Source organism: Danio rerio, chromosome 14 (assembly GCF_049306965.1).
Source record: "Danio rerio strain Tuebingen ecotype United States chromosome 14, GRCz12tu, whole genome shotgun sequence".
NCBI classification, from domain to species: Eukaryota; Metazoa; Chordata; class Actinopteri; order Cypriniformes; family Danionidae; genus Danio; species Danio rerio.
In genome coordinates, this window is record NC_133189.1 from 37,625,469 (window position 1) to 37,651,607 (window position 26,139).

General features: G+C 38.3%; 2 protein-coding genes across 51 annotated transcripts in view; one reads left to right on the plus strand and one right to left on the minus strand.

Annotated features, from left to right (window-relative positions):
- Window positions 1-17,583, plus strand: part of tex11 (testis expressed 11) — a 46,173-nt gene extending 28,590 nt beyond the window's left edge. The window contains exon 31 of the transcript XR_012389866.1: window positions 17,435-17,583. The gene's annotated coding sequence lies outside the window, so the exon portion shown is untranslated. The remainder of the gene's footprint in view (window positions 1-17,434) is intronic.
- Window positions 1-26,139, minus strand: part of dlg3 (discs, large homolog 3 (Drosophila)) — a 147,500-nt gene that overhangs the window by 7,868 nt on the left and 113,493 nt on the right. For 16 of the 50 annotated variants that reach the window (XM_073922049.1, XM_073922031.1, XM_073922039.1 and 13 more), the window contains 7 exons: window positions 22,876-23,032; window positions 19,633-19,735; window positions 10,045-10,159; window positions 4,982-5,158; window positions 4,804-4,879; window positions 1,683-1,712; window positions 1,027-1,126 (listed from right to left, as the gene is read on the minus strand). In XM_073922049.1, the coding sequence (XP_073778150.1) occupies window positions 1,027-1,126; window positions 1,683-1,712; window positions 4,804-4,879; window positions 4,982-5,158; window positions 10,045-10,159; window positions 19,633-19,735; window positions 22,876-23,032 (758 nt within the window). Of the gene's footprint in view, window positions 1-491; window positions 538-1,026; window positions 1,127-1,682; window positions 1,713-4,803; window positions 4,880-4,981; window positions 5,159-10,044; window positions 10,160-18,048; window positions 18,517-19,632; window positions 19,736-22,875; window positions 23,033-26,139 lie in introns of those variants that run through there. The other 34 variants (XM_073922051.1, XM_073922034.1, XM_073922043.1 and 31 more) reach the window with 6 other exon arrangements.

Consider the following 26,139-nt stretch of genomic DNA (forward strand, 5'->3'; position numbering starts at 1 on the left):
CGTTTCAAAAAAGGTTTAGTGACCTGTAAATTGTGACCAACAGAATAGATACGTCAAAGTATTCATTATAATAATGCTAACTTTAGTGCAGTAAAGTGAAGTCATAAATAAATATAAACGTATTACTTGAATTGTTTTGTAAAAACACATAAGAGTGATGTAGGATGCAGATTTTCAAATTCTGAGTAATACCAGAGTTGTTTTGTGAAAACATAATGACTGTTCAGTGCTCAGAAATCTTGTGACCGGAGCATTACATTGGCGTGGTCAATTTTGCTAATATTTTACCAACTTTGTACCTTCTTGATGAATATAATATACTCTTACATCAAGTCAAATGATCCTGATTAACTTAAGAGTAAAATGAAACAAAAAAGGGGGATAGAGAGGATACTCAGTGAGAAAGAGAAAGAACAGAAAATGTTTGTGTGGCACAGCCAGTCGAGTTAGCTCAGGGAACAGCTGCTTGACAAGAGGAACCACACACTTACTCAAACTCTTTGATCCATAAAAGTCATCGCTTAACCCTGGGAAGTCCTGAGCGTCCCGATAGGTGAAAGCAAGAACAAAGAGAGAGAGAGAGAGAGAGAGAGAGAGAGAAAGCAGAAAGGAAGAAGAAAGAGAGGTTAGTGAGAGGCTGGTAGAAGAGAAGTGTTGCACTCTTCAGGGATGAGGAAATACTAACATCATTTTACTGTGCGCTGAAAGATCTGGGTTGTCCATTTGTAATTTAAGTATGGGGCTTTCCATGCAGATTCATAAGAATCAAACTGTATGTGTAAATGCTTAAGGGAGCAGCTCCGACACTGACAGATGTTCGAGCACAGCCTTTGAGTGTTAGTGCAGCCTCACACCTGTAGGAAGTGCCGAAATGCCCCTCCGAGCAAGACTAAGGCCAGAGAGGCCCCGATTGGCTCAGTTTTCACACAGAAAGGTCAAGAGCCAATCGGGAGCCATCTCCTGGGTGAGTGACAGGATGAAGCATGAAGGACAGCATCAGAGCCCTCGTCCCACGCTCATACTTACGTTCAGTCTCCACCAACTCCTGCACTATATTCTCCTTGCTCTTGTAAAACGGGAACTTGCGCGATAGGTTGAAGCTTTTTTTGCGCTTCACCTTGACTGGCTGCGTGGAGACGGGCCGATGGTCAGGGAATGGGGATGAGGAATGAAACAAACACAAAAACAAAATGGGTTTCAATGATATTCACAGCACGCATGCAAAAACAAAACCAAAGACGACGTGTGATCGCAAAAACTGTGAGGATAATGAATGTAAACGTGGTTTGGATGCTTTTCTCTTTCAGAAAATAGCTCATTTTAATAAAGTTTGAACTGTAAATGAAACAAAGGGATTATGGAATTGAAAAATGACAGACGTGTGAAATATTTCGACTGCACAAAAAATGTATGCAGACAGCAAAAAGGCAGGTGAAGTGTGTAATTGCATCAATGTTACAATACTTTTATAAATGATTACTGTCAGTTTTTATCTATTAACAGAAACCTTATTGACCACAAACCTTGGGGCAAGTGTTTGTGCAGAATTTGTAGGTTTCTTTCATTCAAATTCAAAGCATCACACTTTTAGTTTGAGAATCCTAAATAATTGATTACACACTTCAATCTTAAAAGATTAGTTCACCCAAAAAAAGATACATTTTTGCTCATCATTTACTCACCCTTATGTCGTTCATTCTGCCAAACATCTCCTTTTGTGTTCCATGAAAAAACAAAAAGAAAATCATACAGGTTTGGAACAACATGAAAGCAAATAAATGACAACTGTCATTTTGGGTGAACTATTCCTTTAAGTTACAATGAAAAGAATGGGCATCTAAACACACTGGTTCTCAATCCTTGTTCAAGAGAGCCAATTGAGGTCACTCGGTAGGTTAACATGGACATCAATACTCAGATTTAAATAAGATTAAGACCCTACTCTGATTAAGGGTCTATCATGTAAACGGGGATTGTTGATAAACTGAATCCGACTAAAGACATAATCGTAATAAATATAAATCAAATTCATCGCATTATTGAAATGCAGTACTGACATGATATGCTTTTATCTATAGGATAGTCCATACATGCATGACTGTTTGACAGTGCATTCTCTGCACTCAACCAGTCATTAAAGAGCCCATATTATGGGTTTTTGAAAATTCCCCTCCATGTAGTGTGTAACACAGCTGTAAGTGAAGTGAAGTATCCAGCTAAGGCTTAAATCTGTAAGAATACAGTGTTTAAAACGGTTGATTCATCTATAAAAGAGTCGACTCATAGTGCTTCAAACGAGTCGCCTTGATACCGATTCATTAGGTGTTTCGCCATGACGTACGAACGAAACCAAGTTATTCACGTGCACGCGCAAACCCGGGAGATTTCAAACCTGAGGCCCCGCCCTCTGACGCAGAAACCCAGACACACACACATACACACACACACACACACACACACAAACATGCCGGTGGATATAAGTCACACTGCAGATGGATATATTGAGTCTCTACCCAAAGATGAAACCTCAGCATTATAGCCAAGCAGTTGGAAACTATGGAAACTTCTGCAAACTATATGCTACAAAGAATACTTCATCAGCGTTTGTTAAAGGAAGGATCAGTAAACAGTAACTTACTGATGGACGTCAGGATGGATTTTTCTTCCTCCATTTCTCAAGTGTAAGTACATGCGATTAAAGTTGCCTCGTTGACTCTAGCTTGCAAATGTATTTAGTTGTGATTTGTTACTTGTAACCGCGTGTACTGTATCAGGTTAACTGGCTATATTCTCTTATCGCGTGCAAAGTCACGTTAAAAACGCGACGCGTGCTGCTTTGTTAACGGAGCTCCGTGGACGGGGAGTAGTGTGTGTGTCTGTGTGTGCGTGTGCTGTCGTCCGGAGGTGTGTGTGTTTGTGTGTGTGTGTGTGTGTGTGTGTGTGTGTGTGTGTGTGTGTGTGTGTGTGTGTGTGCACGCGCGCGTTGTCGTCCGGAGCAGGTATAAGTGCGTGTGTGTGTGTGCAATATGCGTGTGTGTGTCTGTGAAAAGAGCAGAGTGAGAAGCTAGGAGATCCCTCAACTGTTTTTGAGTTTTTGCTCAATAAAATAGTTAGTTGTCTGTATTTTCAAGTCCATAGTCTGTATTTACATTGACCCACTGGCAGCTAAAATCCACGCCTACACTATCGAGCGTGTATGAACTGTGATTACTTTTATATTGCTGATTAGCTGTTTGGCATTTCACACTCTGACTGAAGGCAGTCGACCAATCGCAACACACTGTCATTGGTCCAATCAGCGCAGATTAGCTTCGCGCTAAGGAGGGGTTTGGGAACAAATGAATCACTGGACGATTCATACAGGAGTCGCTGGGATAATTAGGTAAAAATAAATGCAGATTATAAGACCATGAAAGTGTTTTTTGACCTTGCATGCATATTAAACTGTTGTAAGAGACCCTTACAACCAAGATATGACCCTATTTCATGTATAATATGGGCTCTTTAAAGGCTGGTTTATACTTCTGTGGTGAGTGAACAACGTGAACCCGACGCATGCCTTGCGCGTTGCCGTGCATTTATACTTCTGCATGCTGTTTGTGTAGCTCTGCAATAACACCTCCGAAACGCTAGCTGGCGTTTTTTTATTATTATTTTTTCTAAATACTATTGTTCAAAAGGGTCATGATTCACACTAATCAAATAATTGCTTCTTACAGTTTATATTTTACATTCTTCGTGTAATACAAAACACAAACGTTTTGGCACAATGCCTTCCTCAGTGTGTTTTTTTTAAACACTACCTTAAATGTACAAATAGTTACGAAACCGTCGGGCGTGCAACAACTTTAATCATAAGGTAAACACAAAACTAAAGTTTCCGTCTGGAGCTCCTTCACAGGACTCAACACTTAAACAACCCCTCGCTCCAACAGGTTCGCGCCACTCTCGCCTCCGCCCCCACCCATACTCATGACAGTTACCAAGCCGACCAATCACAGAGCTTGCGCTATGCGTCATTGCGACATGCGGTTACATTTTTTGTGTGCTTCCACGTCAGCCAAGGCGAGGGGTATGTGACCATGTGAAGGCTGTGCCGGAGCAAACGTGTGTGTGTGTGTGTGTGTGTGTGTGTGTGTGTGTGTGTGTGTGTGTGTTTGTTGCTGAAATCGGCCTTAAAGAACCACTTTGGTGATCATTCAATTAAACCAACTCTATCCCAGCAGTCCTTACTTCATACTCTCATCTAGTAGCTCAGAGTTTGCCACAGGAGCATGAATGAAATGCTTCTGAATGAAAGTGAAACTGAAGTTGAAAAATGTCAAATTAAATATCGGGAATTACATCAAACTCCAGAGAAAACTTTGGATAGTGTGGTGACGTGTAACGACATTTATCAATCTATGTATTGTAACGTAAAATGAAAGGAACGTTCTAAAAGCAACACTTATAAACACCTTAATCATATTGTCTTGTTTAGATGAAGATAACTCATTTGATTTTACTGATGTCCATGTAAACATAATCATTGAGCACTCCACTAATGAGCAGAGGAGTTGGATCTGGTGTGTGGTGAGGGAAAGGGCCTCCAGGACCAGGATTGAGGAGTTTTGATTGAACCATCATAGCTGATTATGATGGTAGAGTGCATGTTGGTTATCCTACGATTTTGTTTGTGTGTCACTAAGAGAAATGAGATGCTCAGTAACAGGAGCCTGCAGGACATTGTGAGAAGCCACCAATTCCCACACTCAGGGGAAGTGGGGCAGCTCCCATGAGTCCTCCACACGACGACTCACTCACCCTGTTGGACTCAATCATGCCCGTCCTTGCGTGGAATTTGACTGTTTTTAACCGTGCGCGCTCTTTCTTTTCCACCCTGTGTATCGAAAAATAAAGAATGTGTGACTTGCAGAGAACAGACTCCATTACAACAAGTGAAATGTTGTAATTCTACCCGGGCTGGTTGGCAGTGCTGTACCTTTTCTTGCTTGGTATGACCCCAATTTGCTCACTTTCCCCATGGGGTGTAACCAGCCGTGCCTGCCACCACTCATCATCCGAGGCATTGATGACATGCAGGATGTCCCCATAGGAGAAACTCAGACCCTGGCTGGGGAGGCAACTGTCCCTGGTCCTGTCATAGTCAAAAAGAGCCCTGGGAAAACCAAACGAAAGAGTGTGTACATCAACAGAGTGCTAGAGGAGTGGATGTTCAGGTTTCATTGTAAAACATCTGTTGTGTTTGAGTAAAGGGTGGGTGTGTGCACACACATACAGAAACAACAGTACATCATTGGACATCTGTACCTTTTTGTTGCTTAAATTTGTTTAGCAGATGGTTTCTCACTAAAAACAGTCTACAGTACACTTCCTGCCAAAGGTATAGCATCCATTTTATAGCATTTTCCATCAGAGTACAATTCACATTCTCATTCAAAAGTGTGTGATTAGTACATTTTTATGCTCAAGGCTGCACTTATTTGATCAAACATTATGTTCACATTAATATAATGAAATTGTATCTATTAGATTAACAGAAAGTTTAAAAGAACAGCATATAATTGACAGAGAAACTTTTTTTTGTTGACCCAAACATTGGAAATTAGCACCAATCAAGGAATTTCTAACTTATAAAGTATCAGCTTTATGACGTTTGATCCTTTATTTCATATCAGATTCCATAACAAGAGTGCAATTTACAACAGGAATGCAAGCAATTTATTTGGTGGCAGCAGAGCTATTTTTAATACTGCCAATTTAATATACCCGTATTTAAACTTCTGTTATTGGGGTATATGCACACATACTTTTAATTTTCAGTTAGCCAGCCCCAGGGCTTCCGGTGAACTGTCTTTTCAATTACAAAATGCCACGTTTATTTCTTTTTAAATCAGTGATCTTCACTGCTAATAAAAATACAATATGAAGTGGGTCTCAGACCAGAGAAGAAGCACTACATTCAATTAAAAATTTCCCCCGTCATGTCTTTAAAATATGACCTCTTATTTTACCACAGTATTTTCAATAGAGTTTCTGTACTAGCCTACTGGTTAAACGGTCTTTCATCTCATTTTGCACTTGAACAACTAAATTAATTCTTAAGTCTGTTAAACTGATTAGATTTTAATTACAACATCGATGCTGTAAAGCTGTCACTGGAAGTTTATAAATAATTGGCTGAAAAACACTAGCTGTGTATATACTCCATTGCAAATAAATCTGGTGTATGCCAAACATTTTAATATGATTATGGTTATGATGATTATGCTCTTAATACAGCCAGTTTGATCTAATAAGTCAGGACATTTAATGGTGGTGTTCATGTTTAGTACAGGTATTGAATTAGGACAAAGTTGATAATCCTTCAACTTAATGCAAATGAAGAGTGATTTTCGTTACCCAAGCAGCCTGAAGGTTGGAATGCCCATTAGCAACTTCCATCACCACCCAGGGTGAAAGGCAGCTACAAAGTCACTGATAGCAAGAATGAGGTTTTACCCTAAACTTCTGAACAGTACTGTGTAATAGGGCTGCACAATATATCGATTTAACATTGAAATCGCAATGTGTGCATCTACAATAGTCACATCGCAGGATCTGCAATGTTGGGATGGGATTATAGTTGACCAGGGGTCCGTTCTTCGTACCTCGCTTAAATGATCTAAGATGATTTTGCCGATCCTGGATCTTTTAATCTTGATAACTGATCTCTGGCTAATTTGGTTCTTCAAACAAGTTCGTGAATCAGATTAGTATGTCTGGATGAACTGATCTGAGATCGCTGCGTGTGTTGTGAAGGACAGATCTATCGATCCTCGAAATCATGATCAGCAATGCAACGATTGGCTGACGGCACAGCAGCGTAATGACATCATCTGATTAATATTCAATTATCCATGTGAGCAAAATTACATCAAATTAGCAGTCGACGGTTTGTTAAATATGACAAGCAATAACTTTTCACATATGTTGTGAGCTGCAGGCTTTACACTTTCATGTGTCAAGAGTATTTATCATGTATTTCAATGCATATCAATGTATTTAGTTCTACATTTATAAAATATTTTCTTTATTATAGTAGCCGTTCGCTGTATGGAATAACTGGACGTTTCCAAAGCATTTTGATATTGGTAAAGGCGTCTGCAACTTTTGTGAAGCATAATCACTGGCATATTTACTGTCAAAACATGTTCATGACTGCATTATTATTTCTTTTTTTAAAAAAGTCACATATTCTGCATTTCTATTATCATACACAAATTGTACTAAAGCGATCTAAAAAGTTATTATCAATAAATTTTCTCTTTGTACTTTCATTTCGTGGGTGCATATTGCATAAGTTTTGTTAATATAACTTTATTTATTTTATTAATAACTATAACTTTGTATATATATATGTATATATTTAATTTTTTAAAACTATTTTCCCAAGTGTATATAACTACTACTGTAAGAAAATATCATAATTCGGTACTTTCTCTATTATCTTTGCTTGAACTGACCCAATCTAATCCTGTTTATATGAATTGAACCTGCTCAACCTCAGGTTTGAGCTAGCAGAACTGTTGCTATGACAACAACTCTCAGATCAGCTTTGAAGAACGAAACGATCCTGGATCATGTCAAATCGTCAACATCCAAATCCAGCTAACTGAATAATCCACGTACGAAGAACGGACCCCAGGAACCATAGTTGATTGTGTTTGTGTTTTTAAGGATGTGATTGTGTGCACATCTAAAGCATTTATGCACAAAAAAATTATGACGTTTTAACTTTAAAAAAAGATTATATATACCTGTACACACACACACAGACTGCTAATACTGCTGCCATTCATTACATCAAGCAAAATTATACTGAATATGTCATAATGTCAGTTTTTCCAATATCGTGCAGCCCTACTGTGTAGATACTGTATTTATACACTTCATTGCTTGCAGGCTATGCAAAGAAAACAGCTAACACAACAAAATTTTATAAACACCAATTACCCACATACAATTGCACTTACTTTCAAACTTTTTAAAATCATGCAAGTCTATTAATCATGTAAACCAACACCGCAGCTAACATCCTTAAGCCAACATTTATATTACTGACTCCTTATTTTTGTATCATAGCTACATCCCTGCAGAGTCAGTACCTCTAGAACAGGGGTGTCAAACTCAGTTCCAAAAGGGCAGAAGCCCTGCACAGTTTAGTTCCAACCCTGCTCCAACACACTTACCTGTAGGTTTCAAACAAGCCTGAAGGACTCAATTAGTTTGATCAGGTGTGTTTAATTAGGGTTGGAACTAAACTGTGCAGAGCTGCGGCCCTTTTGGAACTGAGTTTGACACCTGTGCTCTAGAACAACTAGTGACTAAGCAGATAATGGCACAATAGTGATAAAGGATCCCAGAAACATCATGAGAGGAAAACCAGATGGCAGATGACATTAAGTTTGGCAACACAGTCAGGCATTGTGTTCAAAGCTGAAGGTTTTTACCTTGTCAGACAGGTAATTCAAATGAAAGAAGAAAAACCAGTAGAGCAGGTCTTCCTGTTCCTCTACATACCTCTCTCCTAGGACATACTAATTACAAGCCCACTGAACCAGACATGCATAGTTTCACAACTAAATCAAGGCAACATCAGGCCTGTTTTAAAATGGAGTATTGCAGTACAAAATCAGCGCCGACTGACATGGCTGTACTGTTCTGACACATGCATCTCATCACTGAATTCATAGGAATGAGAAAACGCCTTAAAATCGCACACACAACAATAACATGTGCGGTCAGCTGACTTATGAACCTGCTGCTTCTGAATGCTGTTAAGCACAGCTCACTAGGTGCAAGCCACCGTCAGAACTAGGCCACACATTCATTAGGCAGATTATGTACTTAATACACACATAGTTAGACTTACTACAAAATATGTAAAGTTAACACCACTGTCAAACACCCTCCTCATTACTTTAGAAAGTATCAAAACGTCAACAGATTTTTACAGTATGAGATCTTGCTACTAAACATGTCCACTCACTGTATGTAATGACTCTTTCACTCTACACATGTACACGCACAATTTTATTCCTTTTACATTTAGCTTGATAAATTATATGATAATGAAAGCAGATATTAGAAGTATCTTATTTGATACACTTTGCATATATGCATTTATCAACCGGTAATATTTTGGTTCGATTGACTTGAGTAAAATGACCAAAATTGCTTCATTTTCTCATGCTTGATTGGTGCCTGCTCTTAACAGTTTCTGAACTTTTTTAGATGTTCATTTGGATTCATACCCAAATTCATACATAAGAATTGCATTCAGCATTGTATCCACTGAGTGCTTACTAAAGTCTATTTGCCTTCTCATCCTGCTGTAAGATTCTTATGCTTGTAGATCTCTGAAAGTCTAAAAACGACCTGCCAGATTACTGATTTTACAGTGCCATGCACAGGATCAAAATACACAGTGCCAGATGCAGTTAAACGTACCCCATAACACCGTCTTCTAGCATGGAGACCATGTTTATTCAGTAAGTCACAGGACATAAAACTGTTTTACAAGTTGAGCTTGTATTTGTCATTTCTCTTAGTTCTTAAATGTACCATTTGCATATGGTTACGTTGTAATCTGGAATTTATTTTACACTCACTGTGTCGTCCAGGAACACATAATATAGTCCCATGTATCCTAAAATTCTTTATAATACACTGTCAAGCCAAGTAGCTGTAAAAATATAAATATGTAAATACTTCAGTGTCTATGATTGGATTGATAAGACATTGATAGTAGGCTGCACAATAACTTCTTTTCAGAAACATTATTGGACTTCAATCCATTACAGGAATTTAATCCATGAGAACCAATACACCGCTAAATACATCACTTGATCACGTTATAACTATAAATGTACATCTTGCTTGAAATATGTTTCCCTAATATGGCTCAATCAATCGTCCTCTGATTGAAAAAGCCTTCTCACACATATTGAGCCATTCTAAATATCAGCAAGACTGAATGAATGAATACAAGTATGAAGATACCTGACATAGAGGGAGCGTTTCTCACTGGTGCGGAGGGAGCCGGAGCCAGAGCTCATGCTGCTGTTCATCATCTGCTCCCTCAAGTCGTGGATCTTGGACTCAAAACGACTGTATTCTGGAAAGAGACAAGGCACACAATCCGTCAGCAACACCTATATTTACAGTGATATTCCGGGCTTTGCTCCAGGTTTTATGAGTGGAGGTGCTTGTGGAGCAGAGCAGAGAAGGAAAGCTCAGCAGCTTATTGAGAACTGATTAATGACCTGGAGAACAGATGGATATTAATCATGTATCTGCATGAGCTATACGCTAATATCTCCTGCCAGATAATTAATTATGCATAATTAATTAAGTAGAACATGCACTATTCAGTGTAATGGAATGAAAACCTCCAACAAATGTCGGACTGTAATCGTTTTTCATTGAGAACAAGGCTTTGGATTCAGGGAGCAGCACTGAAGCATGATGGCTGATTGGGCAGCGATCTTTTAATTAAAGGTGCACACCTCTGCTGCACTGTGGTCGGGTAACTCACAAGCTTAGCAACCGAATCACATGGACACATGAATACTGAATAACAAGGATAACAAGTACTCAAGGAAAGACTATTGTTTTCCTAAGCACTGGTATTTACCAATGTAGATCGTTCATAAGAAACACTTAAAGGGCACCTATTTTACACCTTTTTCAAGATTTAAGATGACTCTTCTGTGTCTCCAGAATGTGTCTGTAAAGTTTCAGCTCAAAACACCTATTAGATTATTTTTTACAGCTTTCAGAATATTCGATTTTTTACTCTAAACACTGTAGCTGTTTTTGTGGCCTGCGATTTTAAAGAGCCCATATTATGGGTTTTTGAAAATTCCCCTCCATGTAGTGTGTAACACAGCTCTAAGTGAAGTGAAGTATCCAGCTAAGGCTTAAATCTGTAAGAATACAGTGTTTAAAACTGTTGATTCATCTATAAAAGAGTCGAATCATAGTGCTTCAAACGAGTCGCCTTGATACCGACTCATTAGGTGTTTCGCCATGACGTACGAACGAAACAAAGTTTTTCACGTGCACGCGCAAACCCGGGAGATTTCAAACCTGAGGCCCCGCCCTCTGACGCAGTAACCCAGACACACACACACACACACCCACAAACACACGCACACCCACAAACACACGCACACAAACATGCCGGTCGATTGAAGTCACACTGCAGATGGATATATTGAGTCTCTACCCAAAGATGAAACATCAGCATTATAACCAAGCAGTTGGAAACTTCTGGAAGCTACATGCTACAAAGAATACTTCATCTGAGTTTGTTAAAGGAAGGATCAGTAAAGAGTAACTGATGGACGTCAGGATGGGTTTCTTCCTACATTTCTCAAGTGTAAGTACGTGCGGTTAAAGTTGTTGCCTCGTTTACTCTAGCTTGCAAATGTATTTAGTTGTGATTTGTTACTTGTAACCGCGTGTACTGTATCAGGTTAACAGGCTATATTATCTTATCGCGTGCAAAGTCACGTTAAAAACGCGACGCGTGCTGTTTGTTTATGGAGCTCCGTGCTAGAGTTCTGCTCCCGCGATTTATTCGGAAATGTATTCCCGCGCCGCAGAAATCTGGCGCGGGGAGAGAGAGGGAGAGAGAGAGAGAGAGAGAGCGAGAGAGAGAGAGCGAACGAACGAACGAGCTTTGTGTACTTTGTGCTGTGTGTGTGTTTTTATACAGACAGCTTGGCTGTCTGGACTGTATACTGGGTGATATTTGGTTGTGTTCTCCGCTCTAGCGGGACCGGGCGCGGCGGGCAGAAAACGGAGCGGGTTCTCAGGCTAAAACCTGGCGGGTGCGGGCTGAAGCGGGAGCGTTGTCATCCGGAGGTGTGTGTGTGTTTTTGTGTGTGTGTGGTATGGCGAGTACACGACTGTCTCCTTCGTTCGGTTATCCGTGGCACTATCCACTCGCCATAGTGTGGCAGCTAAAGTCCACGCCTACACTATCGAGCGTGTATGAACTGTGATTACTTTTTAAATTGCTGATTAGCTATTGGCCATTTCCCTCTCTGACTGAAGGCAGTCGACCAATCGCGACAGACTGTCATCGGCCCAATCAGCGCAGATTAGCTCCGCGCTAAGGAGGGGTTTGGGAACAAATGAATCACTGGACGATTCATACAGGAGTCGCTGGGATAATTAGATAAAAATAAATGCAGATTATAAGACCATGAAAGTGTTTTTTGACCTTGCATGCATATTAGACTGTTGTTGGAGACCCTTACAACCAAGATATGACCTTATTTCATGTATAATATGGGCTCTTTAATGCTAGTTCCCACGTGTCTTTCAGAGTGTGCCTCAGTCTCCGCCTCGGTTTCGTCAGATAAACAGCACAGTGACAGACATGAAGGAAGCAGATCTCACATAACGTTTGTCAGAAATACTACAGTAAGAACTTCCCCAATTATTATTTGATGTATTTGTTGTGGAGTTGCCACATTATGTCATTACAGAGTTCAACAGGGCTCGAAACGCAGCGCTCGGGAATGGTTTAAAACTGTTGTCATGTCAACTTGCTGCAGTAAACAAATCCAAGTCCGTAATGTGTGCCCCGCCTTCACGCTCTTCTTATTGGCCCACTGCTCTAGCACTGAACTCGAATGATTGGTTAATATCAGCTGTCAATCACTCAGTCAGCGCTTCTGGCTTGGGATGACAGAGAGCTACTACCGCGAAAAATTGTAAAGCGCTGAAGAGGAGAATGAAGATAACACTGACAGATTTTGTTTTAGAAACCATGACATCTAAAGTTATAAATACTGAAACGTCTTAGTAGTGATCATGTGCTAAATGTTAATCCACTATCTACACTTTTCCAAGAGTAGAAGACTTCCATTGGCTTCAAGTCCGCTATAAAAAGTCTGTGGGATGGAGTTTTCAGGTAACTTAACTGTTTTCCACATCTAGCACGAGAGCTTCTGTTTAATCCTTCATATAATCGCCAGATGCTGTCCGCCATGCAAGGGACAGCTATATGTCAAATTGAACACCACGTACACCATCGCAAACGGGCTTATATTATATTAGTATATTATATATATTAGTAAACTAATATCGCTACTTATAAAAATAAACCGGTATTGGTATTAACATGTATGCATATAATAAGCTACAATATGTGTCAAAAGCATTAGTGCAATATCAGACAGCACTTGTGAGAACAACAGAGTTATACCGTTAACAGATTCATTTAAGCAGTGCGTGCAGGGCAGGTGAGCGCTCCGTGTATCTTTTGCTCACTCAGTTCTGTTATAAAAATCTATTTTCTTGTGATAACGGGATTTCGTTAAGACATATGTTCCTCACGCTTGCATTTATATATATATATATATATATATATATATATATATATATATTGCTTGTTAGTTTGTTTAGTGTTGATTTCAAATACAATAAATATGTTTGTATAAAACTTGTAGTAACGGTGCTCTTAATTGGTGGGTGCGACTAAATTTTGGCTGATGCGCCTAAATTTTTAAGGTTAGGAGCACCGGTGCTACCAAGCAAAAAGGTTCATTTCGAGCCCTGTTCAAGCACACACACAAACATTTAGCGTGCACGTTTAACTTTGCACTGTATTTGCATGGGAACTTTGACAGGATACACATTAATATCCACCAATGTATAGATATCTGTTATGTTAATGTACAAAAATAAACCTGATTTAACGTCCACAAACCAGGATTGAGGCGTCTTCATTTACTGACATGCGGCTGTGGTGATAAAGACGGTAAAATTGCTGTAATTCATTACAAACATGCACATTCTTGATCACATTGGATGATGATTGATGACCACAGCTAGCTGAACAGATCTTTTAATCCTAGTTGCTTTGCGCACATCCTGTCTTGTTATGATTCTACGCATTACTACAGAGACAAGTTAATACGCGGTAGTCAATCAAATCAGTGGGCAGGAGAAACCACATTCCTGCATCACGTTGCGTTGGGCCTCAAATCGGTGGGGATTTGGATCCTATTTTTAACGTCAGGAAATTAAAAAAAGAGACTTATTGTATTTACATCACCCCAACGCGACTGTGGACAAACTACACACAGTTCTGTTTAAACAGCTTTAAAAGGATGATTTCCATCATAGGTCCCCTTTAGGAACTTCTCTGCAACCTTGTATCCTGCAATTGAACATTGACATTCCAAATTTGAGTTTCCAAAAACCGAACCGAGACAGGAATTCCATTTTTTATGATGATATGAAACAAATCTCATAACAGCAGTTCCTCCAAGCCTAAAGCTCAACGCAAAGCCGAAACTGGGAGTTCAATATCAGCAGAAACCATAGCTGCAGGGACCTCTGCAGTAAACGCCCTGTCTTTCACAAATGGGTTAACAACATGCTGGAATGACAGGGTAAGGTAAAGTAACCTGACACCACCTGACTGTAACCAGGGGAACATCCAAGCAGAGAGGTGGAAGGAAACACCAAGACAACTTATCGAAAAACAATTACAGTGAAAAACAGAAACAGCCAAATCAAACAGAACTCTGGGACAGTTTTTGATAACTATTATTAGTATTTATACATTACTAGAACGCACAGCCTTCACTTTATACAAAAAAAGCACAAAGTAATTAATCTCACTGGTCATTGGTCAGACAATCTACTGGTAATGTACACATATGACAGATGATACAGACAGCTGGGTCCTTACAGCATGTCAGACACACAGTTCCCAACATACAAAGGCTAATGGCTAAAGCACAAGGTCCCAGTAAAGCATAACCCGTCAACAGAAGATCAGGGGAGAATCTGGGCCAGCTCTGCCTCACTCACACGGCCTCACTTGCCTTCATTATGAGCAGAGCTTTTATTTTTGAGGAGTGGGGATTGGCTGAAGGCTGCCTCTTTGTCAATGCAGTTACATAACATTGCAGCCATGTGCTTTTAATGTGAAAGCATGTATTGGGGACAGCATTAAGATTATCACAACTGTCTTAACACACGTTCAGGTTAATGCGACAAACAAGACTTTACTTACAGTCTGTCTTCTGATTTAACGAGTGAAAACTGTGGAAAACCTTTCATTACAGCAATGTACAGTATGAGAAATCCATATTCATTTTGTGTTTCGGTAAAGATCAGATTTAACAGTGTTTCCATTAGGCATGGGACGATAACCGGTTTCAAGGTTTACCACGGTTTGAAAAATTCATGGTTTTAAAACTGCCAAAAATTTCTGCTATATTGTTCCTTAGGTATATGTGAGCAATTCCAGCATTATGTATATGGCATTTGTAAATTCTCAAAACATAAATTCACAAACAAAGTATACTGTATGTTCACATTATATTAAAACATTGATTTATATTTTACAGAACTAACCACAGAGTTATAGGAGCAGAAAAATATCAATATGTAAACAATTTTTACATTTTAAATGAGGAAAATAAGCATGCGCTTCGGATGTGACAAAAAAAAGTTTGCGAGTTTACACTCTACCACATACTTTGTAGAATTTCTGTAAATTAAACTATTCAACAAAAATGAGTGATTTTAAATTATTTGACATTTTTTGCATTTATGAGGAAAAAGCTCTGTTATGGATGTGACATCGCTCCGTTATGGATGTGACAGATGTAAAATTGCCACTTGTGTGATTGTGGTAAATCAAATATCATAGTTTGAGAACACTAACAGAGATATTTTTGAAGCCCTGTAAAATATATGCTTACGCAAAAAATGCAGAAACTGCATTTGAAATTTTTTTTCAAAGCAAGGTTGACATTTGCATGAAATTGCTCATGTACATTTTTTTCTGTTTTTATTTATTTATTTATTTATTGCTTGTTTTTCACAACCCTTGTATTTAGTTTTTTAGGGCAACATTATCTCCAACAGAAAGAAAGGGGGGTGGGGGGGGTAGTTGTTTTTTGCCCAGACATTTAAAAATAACTTATTTTGGAGCAGCAATTACAATACCGTGATAACATGAAACCATGATTTTTTTTTCAAGGTTTATGTACCGTGAGAATCTTATTCCAGCCCATGCCTAGTTACCATATTTATTGCTTTTGATTAACTTAAAGTGAGCAATAGATACTAACAAGTGTCATTTAAATGTTACATACGCAATAATAATTATATCTGGCCAACACACTATCAAAATTAATAGATAAATAAAAAGAACTTACGAAAACATTTTACAGCTATTGAACAAACATTATGCAGTGGTGCATAACAATCTGACTGTTCCTTCAGGAAATTTATATGGTTGGCTAGTGGTTGCTAGTGTATTTGAGATGGTTGCTTAGCAAATCAAACAAATCCACCCCCATTATGGTTTGGGCGTCACCATTGTAATTCTAAGGGGTTGGGTTATACAACAACATTCTCAACTTATGCATTTTGGCCGTTCATTTAAATGACAACATCATTCTGAAGGACTAAAATGGGGCCTGAAAAGTTAATGTAGGCCAGAATAAAAAATGCAAGTTTGTGGAGAGCTAGTGCAATCATACTTGTTTTTATGCATCCGCTGTTCAAATCTGAATAAAAGTTTGTGACTGACTGTGAGAAAGAGAAAAAATAAGTATTCATAAAACTGAAACACATGCATGAATGAACTGTTAACAAATAACAATTTAATTAACTGAGAGTTCATTAAATAATCCGAAAGCCAAATAAGAGAATGTATTTTGTATGTTTGACTGTACTAGGCTAACATAATTCACAGCTCAAGTTCAACCACTGCCCCCTAAGTTAATGTATGACAAGAGAAGTTCAAATTTTAACAGAAGCCAGTCTACAGACAGGCTCTGCCCCTTTCTAACACATGAACAAAGCCGTAATGCCTCTCATAGTGCTGGTTCCCCATCTAATTCATTGAGCTATTCTGGCACAAATTAATGTGTCACTTCTATTTCTATGTAGACGTAAGAGCCCTTGGGAGGGAGAGGCAGTCCATTTATACTGCAGGAGTGTCAGACTAAGGAGGAATATGGGGGAGAGCATGCCGAAACAGATAACTAACACAGCAACATTCCTGTCATTGCTCACATAGACAACCAAAGAATGAACTATGCATTGACATACTAAATATCACAAGTTACATAGGATATTGGTGCACTTCAAATCTTGTCAAAGTCTTTAATCGATTTCCTGTCCTCTGTGAAATTTAGATGTTTCCAAGCCTCCTTTTTAGTGTTCACAATTTGTTAACACCAACTTTGACGCATGGAATTCATGATCTAGGGAACTGACTTGAAAATGTCAAATCATAAATAATAGCCGCAGCAACACTTTTGATATATAGTAAATAGTTTCAAGTTTTTCTGTTTAAGACTCAACATAACTTCAAAATGACAGTAATGTTTGACATTTTTTGCAGGTAAAGAGACTTCCTGAATGAGCCCTTCCCTGCACCTGTCCTGAGCTCTGCAGGAAGTTCCACATAAAACAAACATGACGGCGAAGGTTCAGGCCTCAAAGGGCACAATACCCCGGATCACTCTGACAGAACTAAACTTTAGTTCAAAGGTGAACTACACTATTCCTCGTAATGAATGAAAACGCCTTTTTTGTTGTGATGCCCCATTCTTGCTGGTTTAAGGTGAAACATTTCTATCAGAATCCTCGAGCAAACAGCCTAACGTTACCCGAGACTCTCAGCAACACAACCAGCGTAGGTAACAAAAAAAAGTAGACTAGACATAATATTCATAACGTCAGCAAAACGACTGGGCGTCTAAACAAGTGGTTTACATGATTTTCAAGATCTGCATTAATCTAGAAACACACTACACTGAGCTGAACATGTAACTCGAGCCCATAGAAACGCATTGGGAACAAACAGCGACGCTTTCCCTTTCAGAACAGCACGATAAGACACAAAAGTCTTTCTGTTGTCAGTTTAGCGTGAAATAAAACCCCTCTGATAGTTTTACTATTTTACACAGTTGTTTCCTGGACATGCTTTATGAATATGAGTTGAGGTAATCTTACCCGGCGGAGGCTAAAGGCGCTTGTGTTCAGCTCAACCTCTCGACTTCCAACTCACTCCAAAACACATTTTATGTGGTAAAAAACAAGTCAAACAATAGAGAATAAACTAGTAAATGCTGCACATCGACGCGAGAAGAAAAAATCGTTTCGATTCAAAACGAAAGGTAAATAAAAAGCAAATATTTTAGTGAAAATGTTTCGGTCTGTCCTGCTTCGCTCCTCCCATTCCAACAGCGGTACCTTCTTTAAAACCGAGTCTCATTCGCGCTCGAGACGCGGGATTTCAGTCCGTCCCGCTCACGCGACCAGCGCGCGCTTACTCCATATCTTCAGTCAGAGAGACTTTCATATTAATCCAGCAAAAAACCTAACCCTGCGCCAAAAACACGATTTATAAAGAGCAAACTCAGGCGCTTCCTCCACTGTGGTTGTAGTCCATTTAGTTCTTTCCCCCTCTTTTTCTCTCTCAGGTTGTTGAACCCTCCCACTTCTGGCACCGTTTCATCCCAGCGCTTTCATTCAAGCGAGTGAACTGTTGGGAATTCCGAGTCATTTCCACAAATCGACTCTTATGAACAGTTCTTTTACATCATCGCATGGCTACTGAACTGAAGCCGGCGTAGGACACAAGACAACATCTTAACGTTCATTTCAAGCCATTTTCATATTTATTGTTATAAGTTCACGAGTGCTAGTTCAGTTTGTTGGAACAGATATTCATTTCAAATATCACTTAGAACCTAAACATTATTGTTTAGTTATAAAGTGCTGACATTGGAATGGTGAACCAAGCGTCGTATGACTCTTCAAAAGATCCAAATCAATAAACGATTCGTTCAAGGGACTTCAGTAAAACTACAACTGCAGTCGGGCTGTTTCTCCACGCTTAGTTGATAGACTGTCAAAAATAAGTTCCTGCCACCATTATTCTAATGAAGCCAATTATCAGTAACCGAATGTCCCCATTTGCAAATAAGCAGCCTTTCTCATAAACTAGGTGAGGCTAAGTAATTCACATTTCTTAAAGAGATATACAGCGTTTGTCACTGTGATGAACTGATTACAGAAGCAGGCAAGACACAACAGGCACACATGGGTGTGTGGAGAAAGAGAAAGCAGTTTGGGGTCTTGGTGCAACAACCATATGTAATATTTCAAAGCAGAAAGGTTCACTCCGAATTTAAGGTTTGATCCATCTTAAATTATTTTCTATTACTCTCAAACGGGTCACATATTGAAAATCAAATTCACTTAGATTCATTGTCATAAGAGGTCTCAATACAATAACTTATAAGAACTTTCTTGTTAATCCAGGATAATAAAAAAACAACTGTTGAGGACATTTACTAACAAATGATGATTTTCAATGCAAAAATCCTGCTAACATTATAAAATAGCAAAATTCAGCTCATGACTCCTTTAAATTATATAAATTATGGCTGTTTTAGGATGCAACAAAGAGCTAACTTGCATGCATGCTTGAGCTCAAATCATTCCCATTGTCAATCTCATTCCCTGTTCTATAGGGAGCACAATTTCATTTGCACTGACAAACATGGACAAAAAGTGAAAGAGCTACACTACCTTCTGGTCTGTACTGGGCAATGATGGTGACCGTCTGTCCAGCCCTCTTCAGTGCAGCTGCAGCCTGCTCATGGGTAGCGTTGCGCAAGTTTACTCCATTCACCTGGGACAATACCATGGTAACAGATTAAAACAACATCCCACACACACCACACACTCATGTAAATTGCATGATGTAATATAAGCTATAAGACTTCATATCATTTTAAAGAGCAGAATGTTTGAGGAATCATGAAAATTGCTTTTTTATAATCCATAATATTATGGCTAGACCCACATGGAATCTGTGTGCAGAGAAATTTGCAGATTTTTAGCCCATCATTGAGTCTATTTATTTACTTGTGTAAATGTGTATCCTTTTTTAAAAAATTTTTATTAATTTCAGTAATATTATTGACTTATATGAAAGCGTTAATTTGATTTATTTGCAATACAGTTTGTAAAGTAATATTTTCTGACTTTTAGTATATATATTATATGAGAAACTTGCTTTGTTTACCAATTAAGTGGATCTAGATGGAATTGCATTGTAGATGTTAAACAAAAAATTTTAAAAAGCTATTGTTTTTATTTAATATATTAAGTTTTTAGTTATGATACTCCTAAAATAATTCTGCATAAATCTCCAGATTTTTTTTTTTTTTAATTCTACACAGAAATAGCAAAAAAAAATGTCAGCAGATTCTGTCTGGCCCTAACATGGCTCAAATATTTTGGGTTAATATGATTATTTTTTATTCAATCATGCATTTTATTAATCAAAAGCAATATTAATAATGTTTTTTCTTATATGAATGTATCCAGCTTCCATGAAATATATCATTTTTATTAGCTGTTTTCAACATTTATTAATGTTTCTTAAGCACCACATCAGATTAGGTTAATTTCTGAATGAGCAAGTGATTACTGGAGTATTAGTGCTTTTCCATCAGATGAGTTACTTGTATTTTTAAAACATAATAACATAGAAAAGAGCGCTTTGTTTTAGCAATTAACAATAGTACTGTTTTACAATTGATTAAATAAATGCAGCCTTGAATAAAATATATCTACTGTAACCACCAGAACTACTCAAATGGCCATATAGGTCATTCTGACTGTTCATATAAGACAGTACTGAATTTCATTTTGTCATTATATTTACATTTTATTTTTTAGACCACTTTAATGTGGTCATGTCATTGGCCAATGAACATTTCCTGCTTGTCACCAAACTATTTCATAGCTAACAAAAGGCAATTTAATCATAACGTAACTTTAAAACAGCTGCCATAACATTATTCATCAATATGTGGGTGTTTTAGGATCCTCGGAGGCTATGTAAATTAAAAATGTAAAACACAAAATATGTTAGGATGATTATTATTGTTTACATCTCTCAAAATGGTCTATACTGAGATTTTAGAATTAAGCTTTAAATGTCTATCATCTTAATTTAGAAAGTAATTTTATTCATTCATTCATTTTCCTTCGGCTTAGTCCCTTTATTTACCAGAGGTCACCACAACGGAATGAACCGCCAACTTATTCAGCATATGTTTTACACAGCGGATGCCCTCCTTGGTGTGAGGCAACAGTGCTAACCACTAAGTTTTATGCAGGGTTTCAGCAGGTTTCAAGTCAGACTTTTTAAGACCCTTTTAAGACCAATATGAATGAGATTTTAGACTTTGATGGGGTTAGACCAGGGATGGGCAAACTTGATCCTCGAGGGCCAGTGTCCCTGCAGAGTTTTGTTCCAACACTAGTCAAACACACCTGAACAAACTAATCAGTGTCTTTAAGATCACTAGAAATCTATAAGCAGGTGTGTGTGATTAGAGCTGGAGCTAAACTGTGCAGGACACCGGCCCTCCAGAACCGAGTTTGCCCGCCCCTGGGCTAGACTCTAAGGATGTTTGGCAATGGCCCGGTTGGACAAATGGAATTGGAAAAAAATAAATAAATAAATAAAAAATGTAGTTATTTCTTAGCCACATACAAGAAAACTCTAGTTGTATAGACTTTTTTTTCAACTTAATGTTTCTTTTTTTAATGACAAGTTTAACATTGTTAAAAGTATATTTAATATAAAGAAAACTACACAAATACTCAAAAATATTTTTTTGCTTTTGGTCCAAATGAATCAAGTATAACTCCTATTTAACCTAAAGTGTTTCTGTTATAAACCTTAAGTTTCATGCCTATTTACAAATATTATGTCCATTCACGCAGTCTTCTGTAAATAGTTTTTGTGTAAATTGAAGATTATGTAAGGGGATATGTTGCTGTTATAATCATGAGGAATTGTGTAACTGTTTTTAGTTTTATTTTCCTGATTAGGGAATTCACATAAAAAAAAATTGCTGTAAATTGTCCAACAGCTATGGGAAATAAACACCTCTTTGCAATAAAAAAAACTTATATACAGTTGAAGTCAAAATTATTAGCCCCCTGAATTATTAGCCCCTCTGTTTATTTTTTTACTCCAATTTGTGTTTATCGGAGAGAAGATTATTTAACACATTTAAACATAATAGTTTTAATAACTCATTTCTAATTACTAATTTATTTTATCTTTGCCATGATGACAGTAAATAATATTTTACTAGAGATTTTTCAAGACACTTCTATACAGCTTGACATTTAAAGGCTTAACTAGGTTAATTGGGTTAACTAGGCAGGATAGGGTAATTAGGCAAGTTATTGCATAATGATGGTTTGTTCTGGAGACTACCCAAAACAAAAATAGCTTTAAGGGGCTAATAATTTTGACCTCAAAATCTGTTTACAAAAATTAAAAGCTGCTTTTATTCTAGCTGAAATAAAACAAATTAGACTTTCTCCAGAAGAAAAAAATATTATCAGACATACTGTGAAAATTTCCTTGATCTGTTAAACATAATTTGGGGAAAAAATAGTAAAAATCAAAGGGGGGCTAATAATTCTAATTTCAACTGTATATATAAAATATTTAGATAAATTGTTGTGATTGGATGGGTTTCTGCCCAATTGGGTAACATCACTGCTTCAACTTTTAAAATTAAGACCTGTTTAAAATTATTTAAGACATACAGCACTATTTTTTTGTGAATTTATGACTTTTTAAGGCCTAAAATTTAGTTTTTGAAACCCTGATATGGGATTTATTTGAACAAAGTCTAAATGACTACCACTGTACTTCTTGTGTTAAACAAATTGGAAAAATGTTACAGACCCCAGAGTTCTGAATGGTAATGTATATTTTCATGGACTGATACTGACCGACAGGATACGGTCTCCTCTCCTCAGCTCTCCACTCAGATCGGCTGGCCCTCCTGCCAAGATGAAAGACACAAAGATGCCCTCTCCGTCCTCACCGCCCACAATGTTGAATCCCAAGCCTGTGGAACCCTTGTGCAGCAGGATCTTCCGCGGCTCCCTGCCAAGCAGAACGACAGTGTCAAGGATCAGGATGGACTTAGATCAGCACAGCATCAGGGAGAGGACGAAAGACAGACATACATGTGCAATAAAAAAGAAATACAGTGGAAAAACCACGCTAAGACATTTGAGAGTGGGATGGTTTTCAAAATTTCTCACAAAGCTTCATTCATCCCAGACTGCAGAAATAAAATTCAGAGGGTAAAGGAACAATAATAATGTTTCAGTCTTGCCAGAAGGTAAAGTATTATTTTGCGTTTCGAGAGAGAGAGAGAGAGAGAGAGAGGAAATCAAGATGAACAGATCCACGAGAACGCACAACGCTCTAGTCACGACTAGAGGAGACTGGCAAACTTTCATCCACAACAAAGCTAAACAGCAAGTGTTCCAGATTTGTTCCAGAACTGAGCTCTAACACATACACACCGATAACCAACACACTTTCTCACTCGGGCACAAAAAACGCATTCACACGTTGAGCTCATCCATGCCTCGTGCAGGACTGCGGTACTGTTTTAGCAAGCCATGATTCATCTGCAGGCAGAGAGGCATACCAGACAAGCACAGCAGCAAGTCTTCACTGCATTCACATGCCGTCAAGAACCCTTCCTGAATGTACTGTAGAATAACACATGAAAACCAGTTCCCAAAAAATGAGACATACATCCACATTTGCAATGACAGCTCCATTCTGTCAGCAGTGCGGTGTGCATGTTTCTCATTAGGATTCAGCACTAGCAGAACTCGACATGAGCCATTCCATCTCGACTGCCTGTGCTACAGCTTCATGATGCTGAAAACAGCAGTTTTATTTAAGCGGACAAGCTGGCCTTTTATATGTGTCCAGTATACAGTACTTCACATGCAAACTGACTTTGGAGTAGTTTGTGGAGAGTACTGAAATGTGAAATTGAAAAAAATAGTTTAAACTTTTGTTAGTACAAAGTAAAACCATGGCCAGGACAACAGTTGCTTTCCTTCTGCCACTGTTCTGGGTCTTCTGTGCACATAGTTATTTATTAGTTCCTCTCAATTGAAGTCTGTACTTTGCAATTCATTTCAGGATGAATTGCAAGGCCGAAATGAAATAACATGTTAGTTCACTCAAAAATAAAATTCTGATATTAACTAGGTGTAGAGTTAGTTTTAGGGGCTTAGTTTGCCTTTGTCTTCTATGTCAGATCAAAGTGCATGTTTAGAACAGGCAATACGGCAATTTCATATTGTGCTGACTTTAAGGGTGTACTCACACAAGGCATGGTTGCATTGAACCGGGGTGCATTTGTCCCCTCTCCCCCCACAGCCTGCATTTACACTGCATTTTTCCTTCCGAGCCTGAGCACGATTATGTCATCTATGATGGCACTCTTCTATCAAGAGAAGTGCTCTTGCTCAGTACAGTGGAGATTGCTTTAGTTGTATTGTTTTGTATTATTTAAATCGTTTTGGAATGTGGTGACAAACAGTCAAATCTTTTGCTGAACAGATCCACCACTTTTGACGCTCATACTTTCATTAAGTCTTCATGCTGCACGTATTAGGAGGTTTGCTGAAAGTGCAGCTGACGTGCAGTGAGGGGTTTGTGTCTGTAATAAACTATGACAGTTCCGGTTCATTGAAAAGTAAGAATGATTAATACATTAAAAGTGATTAATGATTAATACATCCCTTAAAAGTGACCTTGCATGCTCAGTTTTGTGCTCAGGCACACTTTGCACTCACAGTACAAGCGTACTGCACCAAAGCCCAACTTAACCATGCTCTGGCACACCTCTTCCAACTGGGCCGAGCACTCACACTTGTCAAACAAACTGGGAGTCAAATGCTGCAAGGAATGATTTAGATAGCCTAGTGTAAATACACCCTAAAGCAGGGGTCTTAAAATCTAATTGGCTAAGGGCCATTGTAGTAAATTAACATACACCAGGGCTATTCAATTGGTGGCCCGCGGGCCAAACCCGGCTCCTGAGGCAATTTGTTCCAGCCCTCCAAACAGTGTGACCAAGACATCAAAAATGAATTGTTCAGTCGAAAAACGACCGCTATTGTTATGAGGTGAAGTGCGTCTGTTCAATATAGCACGAGCTGCAGTTGAAGGCTGCACAGAGCGTGAGTCACCATAAGTGAGTGGCACGGGCAGCCGAAAAACATTTGGATGTGTTTGTAGAAAAGGACTTTTTGTACAGTGCACTGATATCAGTAATAGGGATGCAACAATTAGCCGATTTCAGTATTAACTGCGCTTTAATTCGTCACAGTTAATTCTGAAACAGTCTTCTTTAAGTTGCATGGAACGAAACAAAACTGCTGCAGTTTAACAAAGTTATGCCAAGTTGCCAACTGTGCACTACTTTAAAAGTTCACCAAGTACGCTGAGTCTAATATGCACGCACACAGATTAACTACAGCAGCGGCCATTCCCATATCACGTATTTTCTCTTTGCAAGTTTGATATTTCTAATGTAAGAACATATGCCAATATGCACGGACAAGGGGAGCGATGGGCTTGCGCCTTTTTGGGTGCACGCAGTGAAACATCTCACGGTGAGAGTTGTGCATGCCTTTCAGTGCAATGTAAACAAAAGATATGTTAGAGGAATTATTATTAAAATGATTATGTACTGTATGTATGAATGCAGATGGCAACAACAGTTCATCTAAATAGCCACTTACCTAATATAAAGCTTGAATTTACATTAGACGTGATAACCGTGAAACCATGATTATTCTTCAGACTATATAATTGTACAATCAAAATCTATCATTGTTGCATCCATAATTGTTATACAGTTCAAAACATAACATATAAATGTGTCTGAATGTTAGACATTTGAATGTTTGTAAAAAAAAAGTCTATTCTACAATGTAGTGATTTTTATGTAGTTTCAAAATACATTATATTAACATTTTAATGTAGAAAAAGCCAATGTGGGGATCTTAAGGAGCAAAAATACAGCATATGGGCTCTTATATGCAGTTGTGTTTTCACTCATATAGCAAGCCATATCTCTTCGGCTCTTCGTTTGGGATGCTTTTCATGAACCGGCCCCCATGACATACTAATTGAATAGCCCTGACATACACCCTTGAAAAACTTCAACACAG